A 21,504-nucleotide genomic window follows, 5' to 3' on the forward strand; every position below is an offset into this window, starting at 1 on the left:
CAACAGGTTTTAAGAGGGCAAGCAGGAGGGCTCTGGCTGTAGCACTCAGAGTTTTGTAGCTTTTTGAATTGAGGCTGTAGCAAAGTGTGATTTTTTTGGTCTTTGGTTGTGCTGCCTAATCCTCATCAAAGCATTTTGTGTCCTATCTGGCTCCTGTCAAAGCTATGAGCATGCTGAACCTTTACCTCTGCAAAAGTCCTAACACGAGTCATGCTCTTCATTAAGTCACTTGTGCAAACTGAGCATAAGGTAACTATCATCCCAGTAGACAAATTTTACACATGATTTCAACAGACTCCATTAACAACACAGGTGTGCAGAGGGTAAGTAGACCCGAAGTCAGTAAAATGCATTGAATGCTTACTGGCTAAAAATTAAAACTGTCTGCTGTTTGTGTACCAGGCAGACTACTAAAAGGTGTAAAGAAGAAGAATGGAAATATGAATAGAATGCAATTATCTTTTTTTTTTTTTAAAATGACATAACTTTTTTATCCTTCAGCTTAATCTTTGGGGAATGAAAGAAAAATCACTGTGCATTTAAGCAGCATTTTGAGACCTCTTTCCCCTTCTCTCAGGGTCCAAACACTTTTGCTGTAAAAAGTTATAGCACTTGTATGGTTTGTTCTTTTAAATACTGTAATTAAGAACCTTATTTGCATGGCAGGCAAAGCTGGCAACTTTCATGTACTCAGCGTGGTGAAAATGTCAAGTTTCATGGCTTGTGACAGATTAATAGAAAAATTATTTTAAACCTGCAAATTATTCATAGATATTGAGTAATCATCAGAAGTTGCATTTTGTGAAGAATAAAAATAGGACAAACTGAGTGTAGCATCAATCTCTAAATTGAGCGCTGTCTGTTTTTTAAATCATTTAAATTGTAGGCTTAGCGAAATAATCTTCACCTGAGATGAAGTGAGTTGTAAAATCTTTAAAATACTCTTTCATTGTCTTTTGCACTGTAAATTAGTTATCAGTGTACTTAGCACAATTTTGAAGCATATAGATTAAATGATTAATATAAAATCATGTTTAATGTAAAATAATTAAAAGTCCATCATTTGGTATTGGTTGGTATCAGGGACCACCAAACATGGACTGCTGTTGTTGGAAAGCATCGCTTTCTGGGCCCGTCATCCCTTTTCTGTGACTTTACTCTTGAAATTATTCTAATGACAGTAGTGTGTCAGTCAGAATACATTTCATTATTTGGACACCTTGTAGTGCCCTCTTCTCTCCCCCTGAAATGATGCTCCATGATGTCACTCCGCAGCACTGATTGTTTCAGGGGGAGAGAAGAGGGCACTACAAGGTGTCCAAATAATTTCCTGATTTATGAAGGCTGTAGATGTAGCTTGCAGAGGTAAGTCTGAGTTGCAACCATCAAATCCGGACCTAAGCTTTGTTTCCATGTAGTTACATTTTCAAGATGTGATTGCTCTGAAACTGTCAATCTCTCTAATCTTTGTGGTCTATCTGTTACACCTCACCCAGCTGCATGGTGTAAACCACTCTAATGAAATGCAAGTGGTGATAGAAAATCAACCACTAACTGGTGAGCACTGCAATTAATGTCTTTCCCTTAGCAGGGATTTTGCTTTTTCATCTTTAGTACTTGGTCATTGTCAGAGATAAGGTGTGATGTTAGTACAACAAATCTTTGACTTTCTCTCTCCATGCTAGCTATATGTTTAGTACAGGACCACATTTCTGTAGACAATGTTGCAAACAAACAGTTCATGCTTAGTGTATATAAAAATATAAATATGAATAGATAATATATTTTCAGCTGTATTGCAGCATGTTGTGGAACAGTGTGTGTCATTCTGCAGTTTAAGGAGCATGTTAAGAGTTTCCGGAGAAGGGCTCAAGAAGCTCAATTTGCTAAAACAAAAGAAGATTTTTTAATTGATCACTGGCTGTAAGTACATACATGTCAATAGAAATGTGAGAATACATACAGCTCTACATTGACATTTGTTCAGTTCAGGTGCAAAATGAAGCAAATCTTTGAACAGTGAAGATATTAAAGAGTGAATGATGTGTGCCTTTTTAGCATTAAGTCTGGGTGATGATCAATATTCTCTACTCAACAGTTCAGGGAAGTTATTTTGTAGTAGGTCACCACAATACATCCTTCACAGGTTTCCTAAATCTTTGAAGTTTAGTCAGGTACGTGCTTATGTAATATAAATAAAGTAGGATGCAATGTTTCACAAAATAAATTTTGGTCAACATTTCTGGTCAAAAATTTTGGTGAAACCTGAATCAAGTGGTCAATGGATTTACAGCTGGTCTGAGTAACAGAAGGAGAACAAAATAGCCAGTGTACGCTTCTTAATCCATTTATGTATGGACATATATGGCAATGACCAGCTGCAATTTTCTGCCTTTGCTTTGTTCTGTAAATCATATCGTATAAACATACTATATTATAAAAATGCCTCTTTTAATCGTGTGTTTTTTCCCATTAATTTGTTTTGACATAAGTATGTTTATATACCTATATATATAATATATAACACATTTACAGCAGTATGAGCATTTTATTTTTTCCAAAATTGAGAAGGTGAAAAGGAGGCTTCAGTCCAATATAAACAATGGACTTATGCTTCAAATTCCTAAACACAGTAAGCACAGAAATGTGTACACATTGCAAGTCATTAGTTCAAGCCCACCAAACATTTCCTGAGACAATTACCTTCGCTGCTATAAAATTTACTTTGCACAATCCTCTGAAGCGTTACTAATTGCTTTTCTTAACCTCCAGAGATTAAAGGATTTTGAAATGAACATATAGACAAGTAGTGACTCTAATTTCAAATCTATGTTTTATTAAGGCAAGCTCTGTTTTACGAAATAGGGTCATTAAGAGAATGTTTGATGTTGGAAATATCCAATCCTAATCTCCTCATCTTCCTCCAATCTTGAGAAATTGCACTCTGCCTGTATTTTTTTTAAAATGCGGTGCAACCTCAACTCATTTCCATCTGGCATCAGCTCTATGTCTCATCTTCAAGAATACACATAACCATGTTGGCACTTGTTTCTCAAATCCTTTTCCACTAGGGGGTATGATAGACTGTGACTGTATTTCACAGTAAACCTTCTGTATGATATTGTAATACTGAAGTATACACACATGAGGGAGAAGAACAGGCATGCAAAGCTTGGTACATAATTTATGGAGATTTAAATCCTGTCATTCATAAATATAATTATAACCTACGGCTTGAAAGTGATATGGACCTTGCCATATTGATCATGCTCCAGCTCTGTTTATTCAGATCATTCATTTGTTGACAGGCAAAATATAATAAGAATATTGTTAGTCAGTAAAACAATTAATGAAAGGAAATACTTCTATTTTACACAAAGAATATTGTTTGTTTCTGTGCATGTTGTGCACCCTCCCGCCTTCAGATGGGAAATATAAACCCAAGGGGAGGGGATATTATTAAATCAGCAATCAACCTTCAAGTCATTTTGGTATAAACACTGTAATTACTTCATCTCTAGTAAACAGAATATAAGACAACAGCACATAAGGGTGACAATTTGCAATATGCTTTGAATGTCTTTGTTAAAGAAAAAAAAATTATGGCTGAAGGCAACATTATTGAAATTTTTTAAAAAAGCAGAAATTGTGACAGCCAACAGAGGGGGTAATTAGTCAGTAAATTTCAAGTAATAAATTTAGCAGGTCATTGCAACAGACATTACATTTTGCGTGGGGAGAAGTCACTGTTTATTAGCCTCAAAGCCAGACCTGCTTACCTTTATTCAAAAAAAAGCCATAACAAAGTATTAGAAAAAAATGATAAGTGCCATTATAATAGTGTAGTCCAGATGCCTTCTAAAACTCACAATCTTCTCTTATTTAGGTAGGTGTAGGTTCAGTTACGTCAGAAGGGTCAACTACAAATTTACGTAGGTGTAATTGTAGTAGCATACAGCTTGGGGGGGGGAAAATAGACAAAAAATCTGATATAAAAGATTGTCTTTCTAGATTAAAAGGGCTGCTACCTAACATTTTTAATTTCAGTTGCAGCAGATGCATGTCTTCGATGTAGGTTGTGTTTCAGCCTGGACATTGTGGTTTACATTTCTGATTGCTTTCACCTGCACAGCTGGCTGAGTGCTGCTGGCATGATGTAACCAGCCAGCCAGGAGGGATGCCTCTGCTAACCAGCAGCACCCTCCCTGATCTGTGGGAATGGTTTGTCTGCAATTCATCAGGTCATAAACAATCGTGTGCGCTTCAGTGAGCCTCCGTATTTAGAGCGATGTAAAGACAATTGCCATTAATATTAGCTAGGCTTCAGAGGGTTTGACAGCCGCACGAAAAAGCAGTCTCATCTATCTAATTTAAAGTTCCTGGTTAGGAAGTATCAGGGGTGCGTTTTATACATCTTAGAACCTTTTCTCAGGCTGGTTGCCTTCTTGTTAAAAAGACTTTTAAAAAATATTTTGCAGTCAAGTAATTACTGGTTTTGTTTAAATGTTCTCGTCCAACACATAATGAACAGCGAGGAATTCCCCAAAGGGCATCTATTGTTATTGAAATATTTATTTATCGAGTGCTTTTGCCAGAAGCCCCCCATGAGAAAAATCTCATTTTATGAGCTCCTGAAGCTGTCAGTTCCCAAAACATCGGGCAGAAATGCAATTTTGACCAAGTAATCTCAAGGTCTTTTGTTTGCTTTTAAATAAATAGCAGAATACCAATGTGTAAAAAGTTGTGACAAGAGCTGCTTTATTTTCTGTATTTTGTAAATATTCCTAGTGAAGCTGTGTTTATGTGGTGCTCAGGTGATTCCTTACATTCAAGCATTCAATTGCTACAGTACAGAAAAACAATATCCCATATAGCTATATATGAGTGGGTATTTTAAATGATTCTGAGATTTCTTCTTTCCTGCAAAAGAATAGTGTTAACCCAATACCATCCCACTTGCATAAGGAATTTTTCTCCCACGATGTTTTTTCCTCTTTATTTAGCTACATTTTCCCATCAGCGGCGAGGAGAAATGACAGTGCTTGTGGCAATGCATACATGGGCACGACTCGGATCCTGTCGTGTTCCTGGATTATCCAGGTGGAGTCACTAGAGAATAGTGCGATGGTCCCTGCCAGGCTTCACTCCTCTGAAATCGCTGCCTCTCACTGCCTGGGCTGGATCACTGAAATGATCCAGGTTTAATCTATATGATTTTAACGATGCCATGAGGCATGCATAGCTGCAGTGAGGGGGGCAGGAGGACAACGGAGCAAGGAGTGAGCTCTGGGCCAGAGGCAGAAGTAAAAGACTCAGGCAAGGGAAGCAGGAAAGGGAACTTTTTATGTCTTTGCTGATAAAGCCGAAGTGTAACTACACTGTGCTTGAAAGTTTGCATTGGTTCCTGGTTCTCAGCTGTAACGGACTATGCAGTGTAGATTTCGGGGCAATATCTAAAGTGGTTTTTTTTCCACCCTATCTTTGTCATGGGACAGCTATATGCTGGGTTGGTGCCTGCTTTTATTTAAAGCAGACTGTTAATTACACTGTAAACGTCTGAGCAGCCAGAGAGGAATCATCATTTCTCTTAGGCTGGCAATGCAGAAAGAAGGACAGTGCAAGATTAGTTATAGCCAGTGTATGGTGTCATGAAACTCCCAGGTGCCTTTTACGGTTGATTATCTCAGTGTTAGTGACAGAATTGGGGAATGGCCTGAATTTTTGTAAAGCAGTTGTCTCAAATAAAATCTACTTTGCAATTGTTGAGTATTATAAACTAAAATATTATTTAAATGATGTTGATAAATGCTTTATAATTACCTAACGTTATTAAAATACTTTTCTTGTACATTAATGACCTGGCATCTGGAGTGTCCTGTAGCAATAGAATTTCTCTGTTTTCTTTTTCTCCTCGCCCCCCCGAAGAGTATTTAGAGAAAAATGATTGATTAATGACAGTTCCTATTAACTCCAGAATAAAATGCGTGCACTGCATGCTTTGCTAGTAAAAGATTGAAAGGATGCTTCTTAGTCTTACTCTGATTCCCTTTGTGACCTCGAAGCAAAGTTTTACGGTTAATAATATTTTTTTTTCTTCCTGAAATGGAAAAAGTTTAAAGGTATTTCTGTCTAGGATATATGTGATGCAATTAAGCACACTTCATTAAGTGCTCTCCGCTGTATGAATGCAAAATATTAACATGTTAGTAAAAGAATAATTTAATACTTCATTTCAAGCCCTGCAACAAAAATATTTTTCGAGTTATTTCTTTTATGCAGCAATTTTTCAGATTTCATTCTCTCCTAAGCCACAGCTATAGGAGGTCAAAGCATGATACACGTATGGTTCCAGCCTATGTACTTCACCATTTAAGCAGGGTTGTTATTCATAGTATAAATGTAATTCTTCTCACTGGTTGTATGAATAATAAAAGCTTAAGAACTCACATACTACTTAGTATGTAAGTTAACTTTTATAATAGTGCCAATTTTCGCCTTTGTTGAGCCCTTGCGCTCTTTTCCTCTGTAAATTATTACATTATAGTTTCTACGGTCTCATGTTACCTAGAAATTTTCTTCAAAAATACATTTTCTGTATTTGTGTGTGTGTATTTTTCTTATGTTTTTCATATATATGTACTTTAGTAGAATTTTAAGGATATCAGAATGGAAATTTCTTTATTCCTTTTATCAGATGTGCATGTAAGTTGGATATTATTGGGATGGGTGGAGAATGAATGCAGCATTACATATACGGATTTATTTTTCTTTAAAAATGCTCAATGAACAATTTTTGTTAAACCCTGAATACTTTACTCTGCCGTTCTTCATCTGGCTAATCAGTACGTTCCTCTGTAAATGCCTCATAGATTTTAATGCCATAAAGGACCATCAGACTACACCCAAAAAGGTCACCATACGGTCAATCATTTTCCTTCATAAGTTATTCAAAGAGGTGATTACCTCTGGTGTTAAAAGATAAATACTTTGTGGTATCTTTCTGGTCAAAATCAGCCATTGGATCAGATACGTCCAAAATCTTTTCCCCACACATGTTCTTGCAGAATATGATCAAGATAAATATTCTGAGTTTCTTTATTGTCCCTCTGACTTACAGTCGTGACAACAGGACTAAGCTTGTATTGATGTTAGGCATATAAAATTTGAAACTACATGTAATCTTCTTTGGATGCTGATTTCCAGTGATGGTTTATGCTGTACTTGGGAGAATAACAATTTCAGTGCCTCCATTTTGCCATTTTCATAATAGGAATAGTATTTACAGGAGTGTTCTGAAGTTTAGCTAATGTCGTTGAAAATCTTTCAGACAGGCACAAGATACACACAAGAAACCACAAGAGGTATAAAAATGTATGCAAATGTAGCTAATGAAGCAAAAGGAAGAGGGCTAAATGGTGTCTTAATAGTTTCTCCTTAAAAATCTATTTTGATAAGCAATATTATGCCAAATCTCTTGATTATGAATCTTACATTTTTTAATAATCTCTTCCAGTGTGCTGGGACCCGCTGTGACCTTCAGAGTGCACTCAAACCTCCAAAACATTTCAACTGCAGATGTTGCCAAAGCAGCAGGTAAGAGTCTTTGTCCTCCATTCCCAACCTGTGACCTCCCAAGCATCTGTTTAGCGGGCAGTAGCACTACAACCAGCACAGAGACATCCCATTCTCCCAGGAAGATTGACATTTAAAGAGGGAGACAGTCGAGAGGTGAGTGGCACATATGGGAAACTGAAGTGTAACATCTCTGAGTCGATTAGAACTGCCTCAGACTTCCTTGCTTGTTGAGGAAATGGATTAAATAGAGACTTGTAGTCAAGGCCTAGCATGGTGAAAAAATCTTCGGTGTTGTCATGAACTCATAAAAACAGATTGGTTATTTGTAAATGAGGATGTAATACCTTCGCTTTTCCGATACTTTTTTTCAGGGAACAAAAAGGTTATTACATGTTAGCCTTAATTTCTGGATCAAAAGATGGTAGAAATATACCTTTGTTGGTGTGCTGTTTAGGCAATTTCAATGACAAGTTAATCTTGGGAATAAACATTGTATTTCTGGAGCTAAGCTGCTTCTCAATAAGTACCACTGTTCCAAGGACTCCCGTTGGCTTTTTGTCAACTTGGCTACTAACTGTATTATGGAGTTGTTGACTGCAAGAAATCATTTCTGCAAAGTAACTGAATTGATAACTGGTTTGCTTCCAAATTACCCAATTGACAGGTTTTAAAGATTATGAATGAGCAAGTTGCAATTTTGCTTGAAAATAGAAACAAAATTTTATTCAGACAAACACTGGGACCCCAAAACTGTCCATTAACTTCTTTTGCTTCACCATGGATGTATTTAGCTGTAGAAGGAACTGGGGTAGTTCCCATGCCAGAACTTTTCTTGTTGGAATGTGGAGGATTCCTCCAATGCAGGACCCACTGGAGGATTGTAAGTGTCTGTAAAAGAGATTATGAAAAACAGTCAAATGAACATTTAGCAGTCACCAGCACCATCTTGTATCCACTCTGAGTTTTAAGGAGCTTAAGAACAAGAAAGGTTAAGCATTATCAGTTGTGTGAAGCCTTTCACTTTAAGCTTTCTTGTTAACTGGTGATTAGAGAGTAGCAAATGGGATACCATTTTTCTTAAAAGGGTTTATCATATCAAAAAGCCATAGATGTGTACTGTCAAAATTAGGAAATTACAATAAAGTAATTATTGAATTATGGGACACTTGAATGTGTATGATTTACCTTGGAAAAATTAATATGGTTTTATAGCAATGCCCTGCCTTGTAAACCTGTTGAATCTCTCTGAAGGGAGCAACAGACATGATGCAGCTGGTAGAGCGTGCCTGGGTTGCCAAAGACTTTTGACAAGGTCTTTCACTAGAAGTTTTTAAGGAAACTAATTGTTTCTTAGAATGTGGAATATGGAACACAAAAATGGTGGATCAGTAATTAGTTAAGAGGCAAGAAACAGAGATTAGGAATAAATTATTAGTTTTCTCAAAGGCTAAAGACAGCAGAAAAGTGCAAGGATCTCTGCTGGGACTGTGGCATTCAACATACTTACAAATGAGCTGGAAAAGAGGGTGAGCAGTGTGATGAGAAAGCCTGTTAATAGTACTAAATTATTCACAGTATTAAAGGTGAAAGTTGGTCTTAGAAATGTATAAAAACCTTACCAGACTGAGTGCCCAGACCCAAAATGGCAGACAAAATTCATTGTAAATTAGTGTAAAAAAAAGTATATGGAGAAAAAAAAATAGCTTTACCTATGAAGTTCTAGGTGTAAATGGACCATTACTGGTCTGGAGTAAGAACTTAGTGTGGTAATAGGTAATTTAATGAAAATAACTTTTCAGTCTATATTATGAGTTGAACAAGGAAAGTGTTTTTAAGAATTATTTGGAAAGGAATAGAAAACAGAACAACATCATTTGTTCTCGCATAAATCTATCCCTTGCCTGTATTTAAATATGCCATACAGTTCTGCTTCTTATACCTCAGAGAAGTTGGAAACTCTGGTTGAAATGGAAAGATTCAGAGAAAGGCAGAAGGCATGACTGTAGGTATGGAATATATTCCATATAACAAATGGTGAAATAAGGCAGGAATTTTTATTTTGGAAAAAAAGATGAGTATGGTATGAGAAAGGTCTGTCAAGTCCAGAGTGGCACAGCAAATGTGGATGGGATTGTGCAGTGGCTCTAACAATGCAAGAACAGATGAAACTGGCAGAAGGCAGGTTCAAAATAAATCAGAATGCAGTTTGTAGCTACGCCTGTTGTGAATAATGAAGCTTACATGTGTTCAAACGTTTACAAGTTCATGGAATAGACATGCGCTGAAATTCAGCAAGTCCATAGAAACCTTGTCTAGTTCAGGAGGTTCCTGATGTGCCTTGGCCTGTTCCTAGCAAGTTACTCTGAAATGTATAAATGCTGTGACTAGTTTATTTCAGCAAAACTAAGCAGTAACATAAGGGTTTTTTCTTACCACTGGGATCAAATTAGTTGTTTTCAACTTCTTTAACTTAAATATTGCTGACAAAGTAGGGAGGTTCTGGGGACAAAAAAAGTGACCCCAGAGGAAGTTCTACAGATTCACCAGCTTAAATGAATCTTTTATATTGTAATTTTATATACTGTACATATTCATATCCCAGGCATTTCATAACTTCTGTTTGTTTAGTACATTAAAATTTTCAGGTTTTCATGGCTGTAGAAAGAGGTTTGTGGGAGTCTTACATCAGCTCCTCTCGGTATGTCACCATGGCCACAGTATTGTTATAACTAAACCTTGTGTTTGCCTTTTACAAAAAAACCTCTCACAATTCTATCCAGCCGTCAAACATTTTAAATTAAAAAAGTATCGCAGTTTTCTTTTCTAACCAGTAAATAAGGTTGCAGTAGCTTGTCAATGTACTTGCTAATCAGTTCATTTATTTTAAGCAAACTTCTTACTTGCAGATCTCTAAAACCAAAAATAAATCAGTTAAAAGATCAACAGCAGTATATACTTACATAAGAAGTTTTTTCAGTCTTTAGTTGTAATTAGAAATTTTAAAAGTCAACAGTGTCTTGAAGAAAAGCATTCCATAAACTTAATTTGCCAAAGGAAACCAAAGCAGAATAAATCTATGCATACTTCAAGGGCAGACACAGGTAAATGGGTTACTCCGTGGTGTACTGCTGTTACGTAACTTGACATCCATCCAGGAACTCTGAAAGCAGATCTTGTTTAAAGGAAATGAATAGACCAAACTGACAGAAGAATTTCACTGTCCATCACATCCTTAGAAATGAAAAGAATTTACAAACTGAGGTAATCGGATGCCATAGTAATTATGGGAATGTAAATTATCCAGATTTGCAAAAGGAATCTATTTCTGCAGCTGTTATGTACATGCACATCTCACTGAGATCCACAGGAACAGTTTCTGTGCAGCAGTTTGATTTTATTATTCATGTTGCATATATTTTTGTGACCAAAATGGATAAACTTTCCTTGCATTATTTAGGTTTAAATGTAGGGAACTATATTTAAAGTTTTCCACCCTCCCCTGGGGAGTTTGACAAATGTGCAGGTTAGAGAAGGCATGGGACTCTTTAGCAGCTATGCAAACAGATGATTGACTTGAATATCTACTAAAAAATAGAGATATGGAAGTATGATAATAAAAATTCTTTCCTATGTTTTCTTGGAGTTTGAGATCCATTCTTCTTGGTGTGCATGAGACCCAGCTTGAGGAGAGATAAAGTTCTCTAAAATCCTTCAGCCACGTTCTTGCTGATAAAGCTTGTTTTCTAGTAATCCACAGTTCCAATTCTATGTAAATGTTTTGATTACTTTTTTTGCAGTTTCTAGGGCTAATAATTATATGGGAAAGCTGACAACAAAGTAATTTAAAATTGTGTATAGCTTGCCTTCTCACATTAACAATACCTTTATTTGTTCTTTGACTACAGAGCAGGACAGCCAACGTTTTGCCAGCGTTGCATACTTTGACATTCATAATATAGAACGTATCTTGCATCAAGTAGCTGTCCTCTGGCCTATTTCTGTTTAATAAGCCAGGCTCAATGGTGCAGTGTAATTTCACCTCAACATTTTGAAGAAATAAACTTTCTCTAGACATAGATGACCTGCTTTAGAAGTAATTACACTTGGCACATGACATCATTTAGACAAATGAATGTGGATTTCATTTCTCTTCAGTTTAAGGGTTAGGAGAAATCTAGCGGAGAACAATTATCAGTAAGATAACTCTATTTATATAAAATTGCAATATAGTCAGTAGAGTAATGAGCAATGAGTTTTATTTCATACAGCTTTATAGGTACTCCAGAATCCCACCATTCATACAAAGACATGTAAAGTAGCAGTGATAATTAGAAAAGAGGAATCTTACGATATTCCCAAACATAGAATTTTAGCATCAGATGGCTGTAATGATCACATGTATACCGTGCACATGAAAAAGATGTAGGAGAGGAGTCTTGTGAACAGACACTCAGCGTTGCTGAAATGAAACAAGAGCATTTGCTTATGTGTAGCTTCAGCCTTTCACTGGTTAGAATCATGCTTATGTATTTTTGGTATTGTATTAAAATGCAACACTTTAGGTGTTGTAAAAAATGGGGACAGAAGAGCAAAGAGATATATGCATAATGTAGGCGTATTAGTGATAGGGGACAGGTAGCACAGCAAAAGGCAATGCATAACCAGATACTAGAGAATTAATAGATCTTGTGTGCAGGTTCTTATGTCTAAGATATATTGTGATATACACCATTATGGCAAGTCAGAAATCCTGATTTCATTTTTTAAAATATGAATTTTGAAGATATATTAGAATATCAAGAACAATTTTCAATTTTTTTTCAGTTCATCTAACTTTTAACTAAGCTATTGATTTGGTTTTGTTTTGGTTTTGGTTTTTGGTTGTTGGGGTTTTTTTACTTTTCTGTTGCCCTGCTGGTGAAACCTACATTTTCACAATGTGCATGGTTTGATAGGGACCATTAATCATAACTTAGACAGTAGGGTGTTGAATCGTATAACCTTCTTGTCTAAAAATTATTTCTCTGCCAGCTTTCTAATTCTGCAAAAAATGCATTGCAAAATTAATTTCACTGAAAAAACCCACAAATGCAAAAATACTATATTATCATTAAAATTTAACTGTATAACAAGCTCATTTGAATAAAGTTACTGCCTCAAAAGTATTGGAATAGATAAAAAAATGCACATAGAATTCTTTAGCAGTTTTAAACAACTGCAAATGGTTAAACTTGTAAGCTTACAGATTTTGAGATTTGACACCTACAAATTTCGGTCATCTCCCAGCTGTGATGAAATATCCATGGCAACAAATATTGCAACAGAACTTTTTGACATTGAAACTGAATATTTTTGCTAAAATTGGCAGCTCTAAACAGACAAAACATGATCCTTAGCTTTTAGCACTAAACAGTCCTATTAGATGAAAAGGATACTTCAAAACCCTTAGAGTTAACTTACCCTGTCTAGTGATTTAAGCTGATGGTGTCTTATTGGTTTGGAGTGGTCCAAGATGTCATAGTTTTAATCCTAATTAGGATGACTAAATGGCCAGTCATATTAGCGATCCTGGATTCAGTTGGTGAAGAAGGTATTTACGCCTTATTCAGCCTCCGATACGTTTCTTTTGCTAGGTAGGTCTGAGCAACCTTTTATAGGTGTCAGAACTTACTCTTCTAAATATGTAGGCTTAAGTGTCTAAATCAGTGGTCTAATTTCAGAGGCTTTTAGATCCCATCACACCCTACAAACCTTTAATGACCTTTGATAATTAGCAGGCTTGAAATACAGAATTTTCTGAAGAATGACTAAGAAATTTAAATTTCAAAGCCATGTCAGACAGTGAAGCACCCCACCTGCATTAGAAAAAATGATTCCAGGTTCTTCTTCAACTTTGGAAATACTGGTGAGGAGTCACTGCAGAAACCTGTCTATTGCTCCCATTTCTTAAGCATGTTCGGCAGAATCACAGTTTTGTCAGACATCCAATCTGGGCCCTGTTAAAAAGGGCTGAGACTCTGACATGAACATATTTTGATTTCCTTATAAATTCAGTGCTACAAATATCCAAATAAATTATGAATATAATTTAAAAAACCTAACTATGAAAGTACAAATGATCGGTTAAAACTATAACGCTTAGATGCAATGTTTAGCTGTTTGCAGCAATTGTTTGTATTAGCCTTCAGTATAATTGAAATATACATTTCAACTTTTAGCAAATCAGATGTAAGTCTAAAATATTCCAGATGATATATATGATTTTTCTTTTGTATTCATTTTAGTCATGACATGTAGTCCTCTTTTTATTGGTCAAAGGGGGTTATCTTTCCAGTTTACCGCATAATAGAAATACATACAATAAAAATCACATTTATGAAATACCTCTATAAAGCTTCCACACCTCTTAATTTCATGGTCTGAAATTTGGCAAAATGAGACACAGAAGGAAAATAATTTACTCAGCATTAGAGAATCAATTGATGAGGATCTGGTACACAACTTAAATTGACTGTTCATTTCTAGGAACGCTGCAGAGGCTCACTCTGCTCTTTAGCCAATAAGTATTGACCATACCAACATTGTTGACAGAAACATGGTAACTCTATATTATTATCCAGTATTAGCAAGAAAAGTTTTCTAGGAGGTTCTCAGGAGAACAAAAGAGAGAGAACTGTCTTCAGATTTACCATCATATAATATAACCCTCTATCTTCATATAATAAGGCTACGTGTAATGTGTATATGTAAAGAATGTATAAATGTAGAAAAGGGAGACTAGGAGAAGGAACAACAGAACAATGAGGAATAAATCATCAACTGCAAGAATAAGATTATGCAAAGTTTTATTTAGCTATCCATGTATTTAGTTAAAAGCATATTTAGAATAATTGATGTTACTGACTCATGTCTTATGAGCATTATGGTCTCATGGAGGAATTTGAGCGAAACCTGGGAAATGCCACTTAATGTAGTGAGTTCAGAATACTGTGATTTTCTCTCTCTGGTTATTTCAGCTTGTGATCAAACACTGTCTGGCCTTTGTTGCTTTTTAGACCACAGTTGCTTAATTCTAACAAGTTCTTTGCATAATATATTTCACTGAACTAAGTGTAATCTAGGAATTATTATTCCTTGTACTGCTTCTGCTGCTGACATAATGAAACTTGGCAACGTCCATTGCATTATTTTGTTAATGGCAACATCCATCTTCTTCATGGTGACCATCAGTGCAGGAGATGAGTTCTATATCATCAGAAGCAGGAAACTCCAATTTCTGGTTAAAAAGTCTTCCTCTTCTCTAAGAAGTCCTTGTTCTTTCTAAATGGCTATAACCAGCCTTTGTTGTCTTGTTGATTTTTGGGATAAGCTTTGCCCATCTTGTGAGAAGTCTCAGAAAGATTAACTCTGTTGCTTCAGTCACAAGCATGTCCATGCTGGCATACTGTCTTGGTTTCCTTTTTCTACCCCACAACTGTGAGCAATAATGGTTGTTTTGAAAATATTCATTGGCCAGTCATAGTCAGATTCGTAATTCAGCTGTGATGAAGTGAACAGAACAAGATGAAAGTCTAGAGCTGAATTCGTTCCCTCTATCTAGATTTTTGTAGACCATGCAATTAGATGCCTTTCTCTCTGAGACGATAACAAAGAGTGTGTCTATGAATAATTTGAAGTTCATCTTTGAAGTGAACTGACAGCTTCTGTGTCAGAAACTTTGAACAACGTAGCCAGGAGGCTGCGAGGTCTATCTGATTTCATTTGCTGTTGCCCTGGTTTAAGAAGGATTACAATTCTTTGGTCTATAATGTGAAACATAAAAGTTTGACAGCTCTTTTTCTGTTGCTAGCGCTCTTAAGTCTTTTGGTGCAAATCCTGATTTCTTCTACTCAAGCCTCCTTAGTTCACATTGTCCTTTTTCACCTCTTGACCCCTCTGTAGTAGATCAATTCCCTTTCACCTACTGTATCGTCTAATCTATCTGAAGTGTTTTCCTCAAATCCTTCCATTGCTGAGTAAAGGATGTCATTATATTTTTGAAGTATTATTCAGAATCTGAACTGTCTTCTGCACTACCAAATGTCTGATACAATGATTAATGAATTTTTGAGATGGCATTTCCTTCCTACCTTGTTCTTCTGTTGAAAAATGGAATGAGTTTTAGCAGTTGTGATGGGTGCTACCATTCGGTAAATGTGCCTCAATCCTGAAGAATAGCAAGCATCCTTGGTTATGACTCTTCTCCAGTGACTTCCTTCTAATTATGATATGCATCGCTGTGATTAGTAAGGATGGATTTTTTTTAACATACACCTCTCTCCTCTAAGAATAACTGTGAGGTATCTAATTTTAGAAAGAAATCTTTTTGCTTTAAAACCACTTCCTATTGTAACTGAAAACTTCAGAACTTCCTTCTGTTCACCTTATAAACTGATGTAATCTATTCCAGCATAAACCCCTAAATCAAGTTTAACTATTGGGAACTCTAATGCTAGTTAATCGTTTTCTAGAATTGGGGAGAAAAATAAGAGCTAAGTAGCATTATGTAGCCAATGTTCTTTGATTAAAGCAATGATGGTTCATGTCATTACATTCTGATGCCTCTTATTAAACACCCATTCATAGAAAACCATCAGCATGGTATTAAACTAAAATAAAGATAAGCATACCATTGGTGTATTATATACGATAATATTTTAGAATACAATAGTTGATACCTGAACCAGACGGTTCTATCAAAGGGTCAACGGAAAGACGAGAATTAACTCTTAGAAAAATATATAGCTGCAAAGATTGATTTGCAGCTACTCATATGTTTCCGTTAGTTGCTTTTTCTGAAATCTATAGGCAGGCCTATGAAGACAGGTAAAAATAAAACCTCTATTAAAGTAATTTATGTCATGGTTTAAAGGTTAATAGTGATTTTAAAGTTGACTTTTTTAAAGAGCCCTCTGGTAATATAACTAAATGCATTGTAATAGTGAGGGTAGAATTCATCTAACCTGGTTGCAGCTGTCTAAAGGTTAGGCATTTGTTCAAAACTAGTTGTCTAGATTGTGTCTACATTCAAAGAAAAAAGATATATTGTATGAACTGGCACTTATCATAGGTGACTAAAGGTAGGTGAGAGAAAGCCATCACTAATATCCACAGAAATGTATAGATATTGTTGATGATAGGACTGCCATACATAAATACTGCAAATAAATCCAGGGAGATTGGTTGAAGTCAGGATTGTAGATTTTAGTGCAGTGGAAAGCTTTCAGGATCTTCCTGTAGTCCCTGCTTGGTGACATATTCAAAAATATTTTTTCTGTTGCTAGATCTCTTAAAATCTTCTGGTGAAAATCCTGATTTCTTCTACTTAGGCCTCCTTCATTCACATTGTCCTTTGGTAACATATTCAAAGCTCTTTAAGAATTCAACATTAATTTAAGATTGAGTAAATACATAAAGATTTCAAGTTTGATAAATATTGCCATGTGTAATATTATTAAACAGCCAAATTCCTGCAGTCAGCTTGTTCACACCTACAGCTATACAAGATGAAACTGTCATGTAGTTGAAGTGCAAAGTGGTTTTCTTTCAAGTCCAAGAAATCTTCCAATGCATTTTTGACTGTGGAAGTGAAAAGTCTTTTTCCATATTAAACTTGCTACATATTTCCTTTCATAGATGTTTCAAACTGACCCGTACATTTTAAAAGGATTGTTTTCAGCTGACGTAAACCAACAAACAGCTGCACTGAAGTCCATAGCACTGAGAATGTGTGATTGGAACAAAACAGTATTATTTTTTGTATAGCAGCAGTACTGTGAGGTCCCACTGTGGACACAGTATCAAAAAGTCCCTATACTAAAATATTTGAGAACTAAATTTCATTCTAATTTAAAGCAAAGCAAGCAGAAATCCCCAAACCTAAGACAACCTGCTTAATGTCATATTTCATCATATTATTTATCAAAATTGCTGCTATTTAACATTTTTATGATAAGCAACAGATTTTCCAGGAAAATGCAAATATATATGCAATATGGCATATACAACCATAATACTTACAATTCCAGACATCTTTAAATGTTATAGTCCTTTAGTAAAGCTTTATATATTTTTGTGCAGTAGACTTAAGAGACTATCTCTGTTCACAGCAGATCCTAAGCATATTAAACCAAATTATTTAGGAATGCTACAGTAAGAAGAAATCTGGTAAGGCAGTTACATAAAAGGCAGAATAGGTAAGCTGATCTAATATTTTTTGGTGAGTATGTACCTTTTTAGGTAAGCATAAATAAGGGAATTAAAGAAACCCTAATTTAGGACAGATAGTATTGTAATCTAACCTTTACCTGGAAAAGAACAGCAAGTACATTTTTTTCCACCCATTAGACAGATTGATTATAACTTTTCAAAATATGGAACAACGAGATAAACCTAACAATTTTAAACTATGCATGCAAATAAACACTAGGCACCATGTGGAACAGGGGATAATGTTCTATTTTAGTTGGTACAAACAGGAAAATGTTCTTTATCTGATGTAACTAAATATCCTATTTTTAATATATGTAATTGGATGATTAGCAATCTTGTGATTGTAAGTGATAGCTTTCATATCAGCCAAATAATAAAAAATTGTGAGGGAGAGTGGTGCTACTTCAGGGATCTATGAAAAATAGCTGTTATTTAAAGCACAAGAAAAAACACAAAATCAATTACAGCCAGAATCGTCTTAGAATCAGACTGTCATCTCTTTTTGCTGGAGAAAAGAAATAACATGAAAAGGCTTCTCCAGAAGCACGGTGTTTTGGTAACAGTGTGTAGGGGCGGCTGACCCGAACCTGGTAGCAATCTGTTCTCTCAGTAGAACACAATTTATGGGATGACATCTTGGGAAGGAGGCACAAACATGATGTGGGATGAAAGGGCAGGTGGAGGGTTTTTGGCTGACAAAGGCTTAGGAGGTCCAGAGGATTCGTGTATCATCCGTCTTGAAAATAGCCACTTGCATGACCTTCTACTGCTGATAGCTCGTGGAGGAATGTATCTGAGACAGGAAATAATGAGCTCTTGACAGTGGGACAAGGAATTATTTGAGGGCTTTGGGAGAGTTTTTGAAGAGAAGTTTGTTGGCAGTACTCACATGGGCACACTTGTCAGCAGTATTCAGTCCTGTATTTTAACATTGCCTTCATTTTGAGCAGTCTTTCTCCTATGGATTGAAGGCTACTTCAGCAGCTGCTGCTGCTGCCCGATAGCCTGCACAATTGTTAGGGAATGTTGTGACTACAAGGCAAGTGATTTGATGTTTATGAATTTTGTTTTCTGGACTATCTATGGTCAAAGAAAGGTTTTTTTTTTCCCTGAGCTTTCCTGAACTCCAGATATCAGTTCTGATATGTAAGAAAAGATGGTCAGATTTATAGACCTTTGGTCCTGTTTTTCTTTGGAGATGATGTTTTCCATTGTCTGACAAAAATTGTATGCAGGATTTAGAGATTAATGACCGTTGCAATAATCTGCAAACACTTAATCTTTCTAGCATTATCTAGTCCTCAGGAAAACATGTTAAATCCCTTTGTTCTCTTTGGAAAATATTTTCTATGAATGCGAACATTCCAGATTAAGAGAGATTGTAGGGCTTTATGTTGGCTGAGGTCAAAAGACGTGCTAGATTTAATCTAGCCATAGATTTTCAAGAAGTACCTGTAAATACTCCGTGCCTCTGTTTTCTTAATTGTAAATCTGAAATATGAATAGGAAAAAGGCTTTTTATTAAAATAAAAAAGCATTATGTTATAGCTTTTTTTTTAAGATAATTTAGAGGATAGACAGTATGGTCTTCTGTAGCATAACTATTATCATTTGTTCCTGTGCTGCTTCTGCTGCTTTTTTAAATTTTTTTCCTGGTTGCATCAGTGCAACAAAATCAGGATGACAGCAATCGTAAAATCATTTTGGTTGAAAGATCCATCTAGTGGGTTATTTAGCCTGTCCCCCAGAATTGTGATAGGATTGGCTGGCAGGAGATCATATACCTAATATTTGATAGTCTGTTAAAAAAAAGAAAGACAGATGAGAAAAAAATGTGTATGCCAAAATCCAGAGGGTGCCTCTTGGCAAAGTTTTATAGACATTTTAGGTCAGTAACAAGAAAAGGTGGGTAGCTACACCCCATTACTCCATCCTAAACAGCCAGGTAATTACTTTTGGCATTTTGACAAGTGTTTGCTGGAGTGAAGGTCAAAGCTGTCAGCAGAGAAGATCTATGCTAATCTGCCCAGCTGGAGAAGACTCAGGTAGCTAATGTTTTGTAATTAGAAGTTGTGGAAACCAGTTTTCACTGTAGTTTTGTGCTGAGTATAAGTGAACTAATAATACAGAGTAATTTCATTTATCATAGTTTACAAAATTGGCTAAATGGATGCTTAGGAGTAAGCATACAATGTGAAATTGGAGAAATATGGGAAAACTGATATTGTGGTACAAATGAAATATATATTTATATGCACATATATGTATGTGCGGTATTATATATACATGCATATACATTATATGTGTATATTATATATGTGTGTATTTGGCTGTACACATACGCAGGATGAATAATGCTAATGCTTTTAATTTACATTGAAAAAACATTAATGATAAAAAGAAAATCAAAGAAAAGGAAAAGAAAACGTATTTATTTTCCTTGATAATGCTGCAAAATTTTGCTGGAAATTTCATTTGCAAAAATTCAATGCATGCAAAAACCTCCCATTTTTCTTGTGGGAGTTACCAATATCACTTCATCCAGCAATACTCTATGAATGGATTCCTATAATGGATTTTAAACTGATAAAGTACTTTAGCAAAATACAAGAAAATAAGCAACCCCCTCCCCCAAATAAATATATTAAAACAATTATGAAAACAATTAAGAGTTTTATAAAAAGTATCATTTGTTTTGTAACATTGCTTGCCTCTTCATGGCATTGTATTCTTGTTTTTATCTGCCTAAACTAAAAATGACTTTTCTCCCTTATTGTGCTATTCTTTGTGCTACAGAAAGTGTGCGCGTGTATATATATAAAAGACAGAAAGAGATAAACAGGGAATTTTTCAGAGGAACTCAAGGTGTTCAGCTACACTCCCAAACCCAAGCTAGGACCTCAAGTCTGCAGTGATTTCACACATATTTAACTGTTCATTCCCTCTGACTTTGCTTCTTGAACTGAAATACCTAATATAGGTATATGGTGACCATCAAATTCTTACCGTGCATGGAGAAAGAATGCAAACCTTCAAAAAGTAATAGTTTTGGACAGACTGGTATGTACCGTGGAAATGCAGGTCAGGATTTGATGGCCTAATCCTAGACCTAAACCTAATAAGATAAAGTGGCAGTGTTTCCATGGTTGCAGTTGGAGCTGGACTGGAACCCCATAGTAGCAGCAGTTAAAAAGGACGACTTTTTTGCTGAGTCGTTTTTAACCTTGATCAGCTCTGCCAGACAAACTGTTGAACTGTCACCAACAAAGAGCCACAGGGGTGCAGCACCGATGAAAATATTCCTCTAATTCTTTTTGACTTTACATGTAATGCAGAGCATATAGATAAACAGAAAAAAAAAAAAAGAGATAAAGCTTTAAATCTATGTCTGAAGAAGTAGCAGGTCCATCTGAAACATAGACTTTAATTGAGAAAAAGATGCTTTTTTTCTTCTGGATTTCATGACTGGGCTTTTATAGGAGGCTGTTAAGTCTTTTTCAATTGTTATATCGTTGCAGGGAACCCAGAACACGACTGATTTTGGAAAGACACCAGAAAGTGCTTTCTTTTTTTTCTTACCCCCATCCTTCCTTCTCTGAATGGATTGTGTGCATTATATTATTCTTCCTGACATTTCTTTCCTTGGCATTTTTCCTCTTCAGGGGAATCACCACATAT

At 35.7% G+C, this 21,504-nt stretch overlaps 1 protein-coding gene across 2 annotated transcripts in view; it reads left to right on the forward strand.

Annotated features, from left to right (window-relative positions):
- PTPRN2 (protein tyrosine phosphatase receptor type N2) overlaps positions 1 to 21,504 on the forward strand; it is a 690,377-nt gene that overhangs the window by 307,587 nt on the left and 361,286 nt on the right. For both annotated transcript variants that reach the window (XM_076331912.1, XM_076331913.1), the window contains exon 11: positions 7,514 to 7,593. In XM_076331912.1, the coding sequence (XP_076188027.1) occupies positions 7,514 to 7,593 (80 nt within the window). The remainder of the gene's footprint in view (positions 1 to 7,513; positions 7,594 to 21,504) is intronic.

This window comes from Aptenodytes patagonicus, chromosome 2 (assembly GCF_965638725.1).
Source record: "Aptenodytes patagonicus chromosome 2, bAptPat1.pri.cur, whole genome shotgun sequence".
NCBI lineage: Eukaryota > Metazoa > Chordata > Aves > Sphenisciformes > Spheniscidae > Aptenodytes > Aptenodytes patagonicus.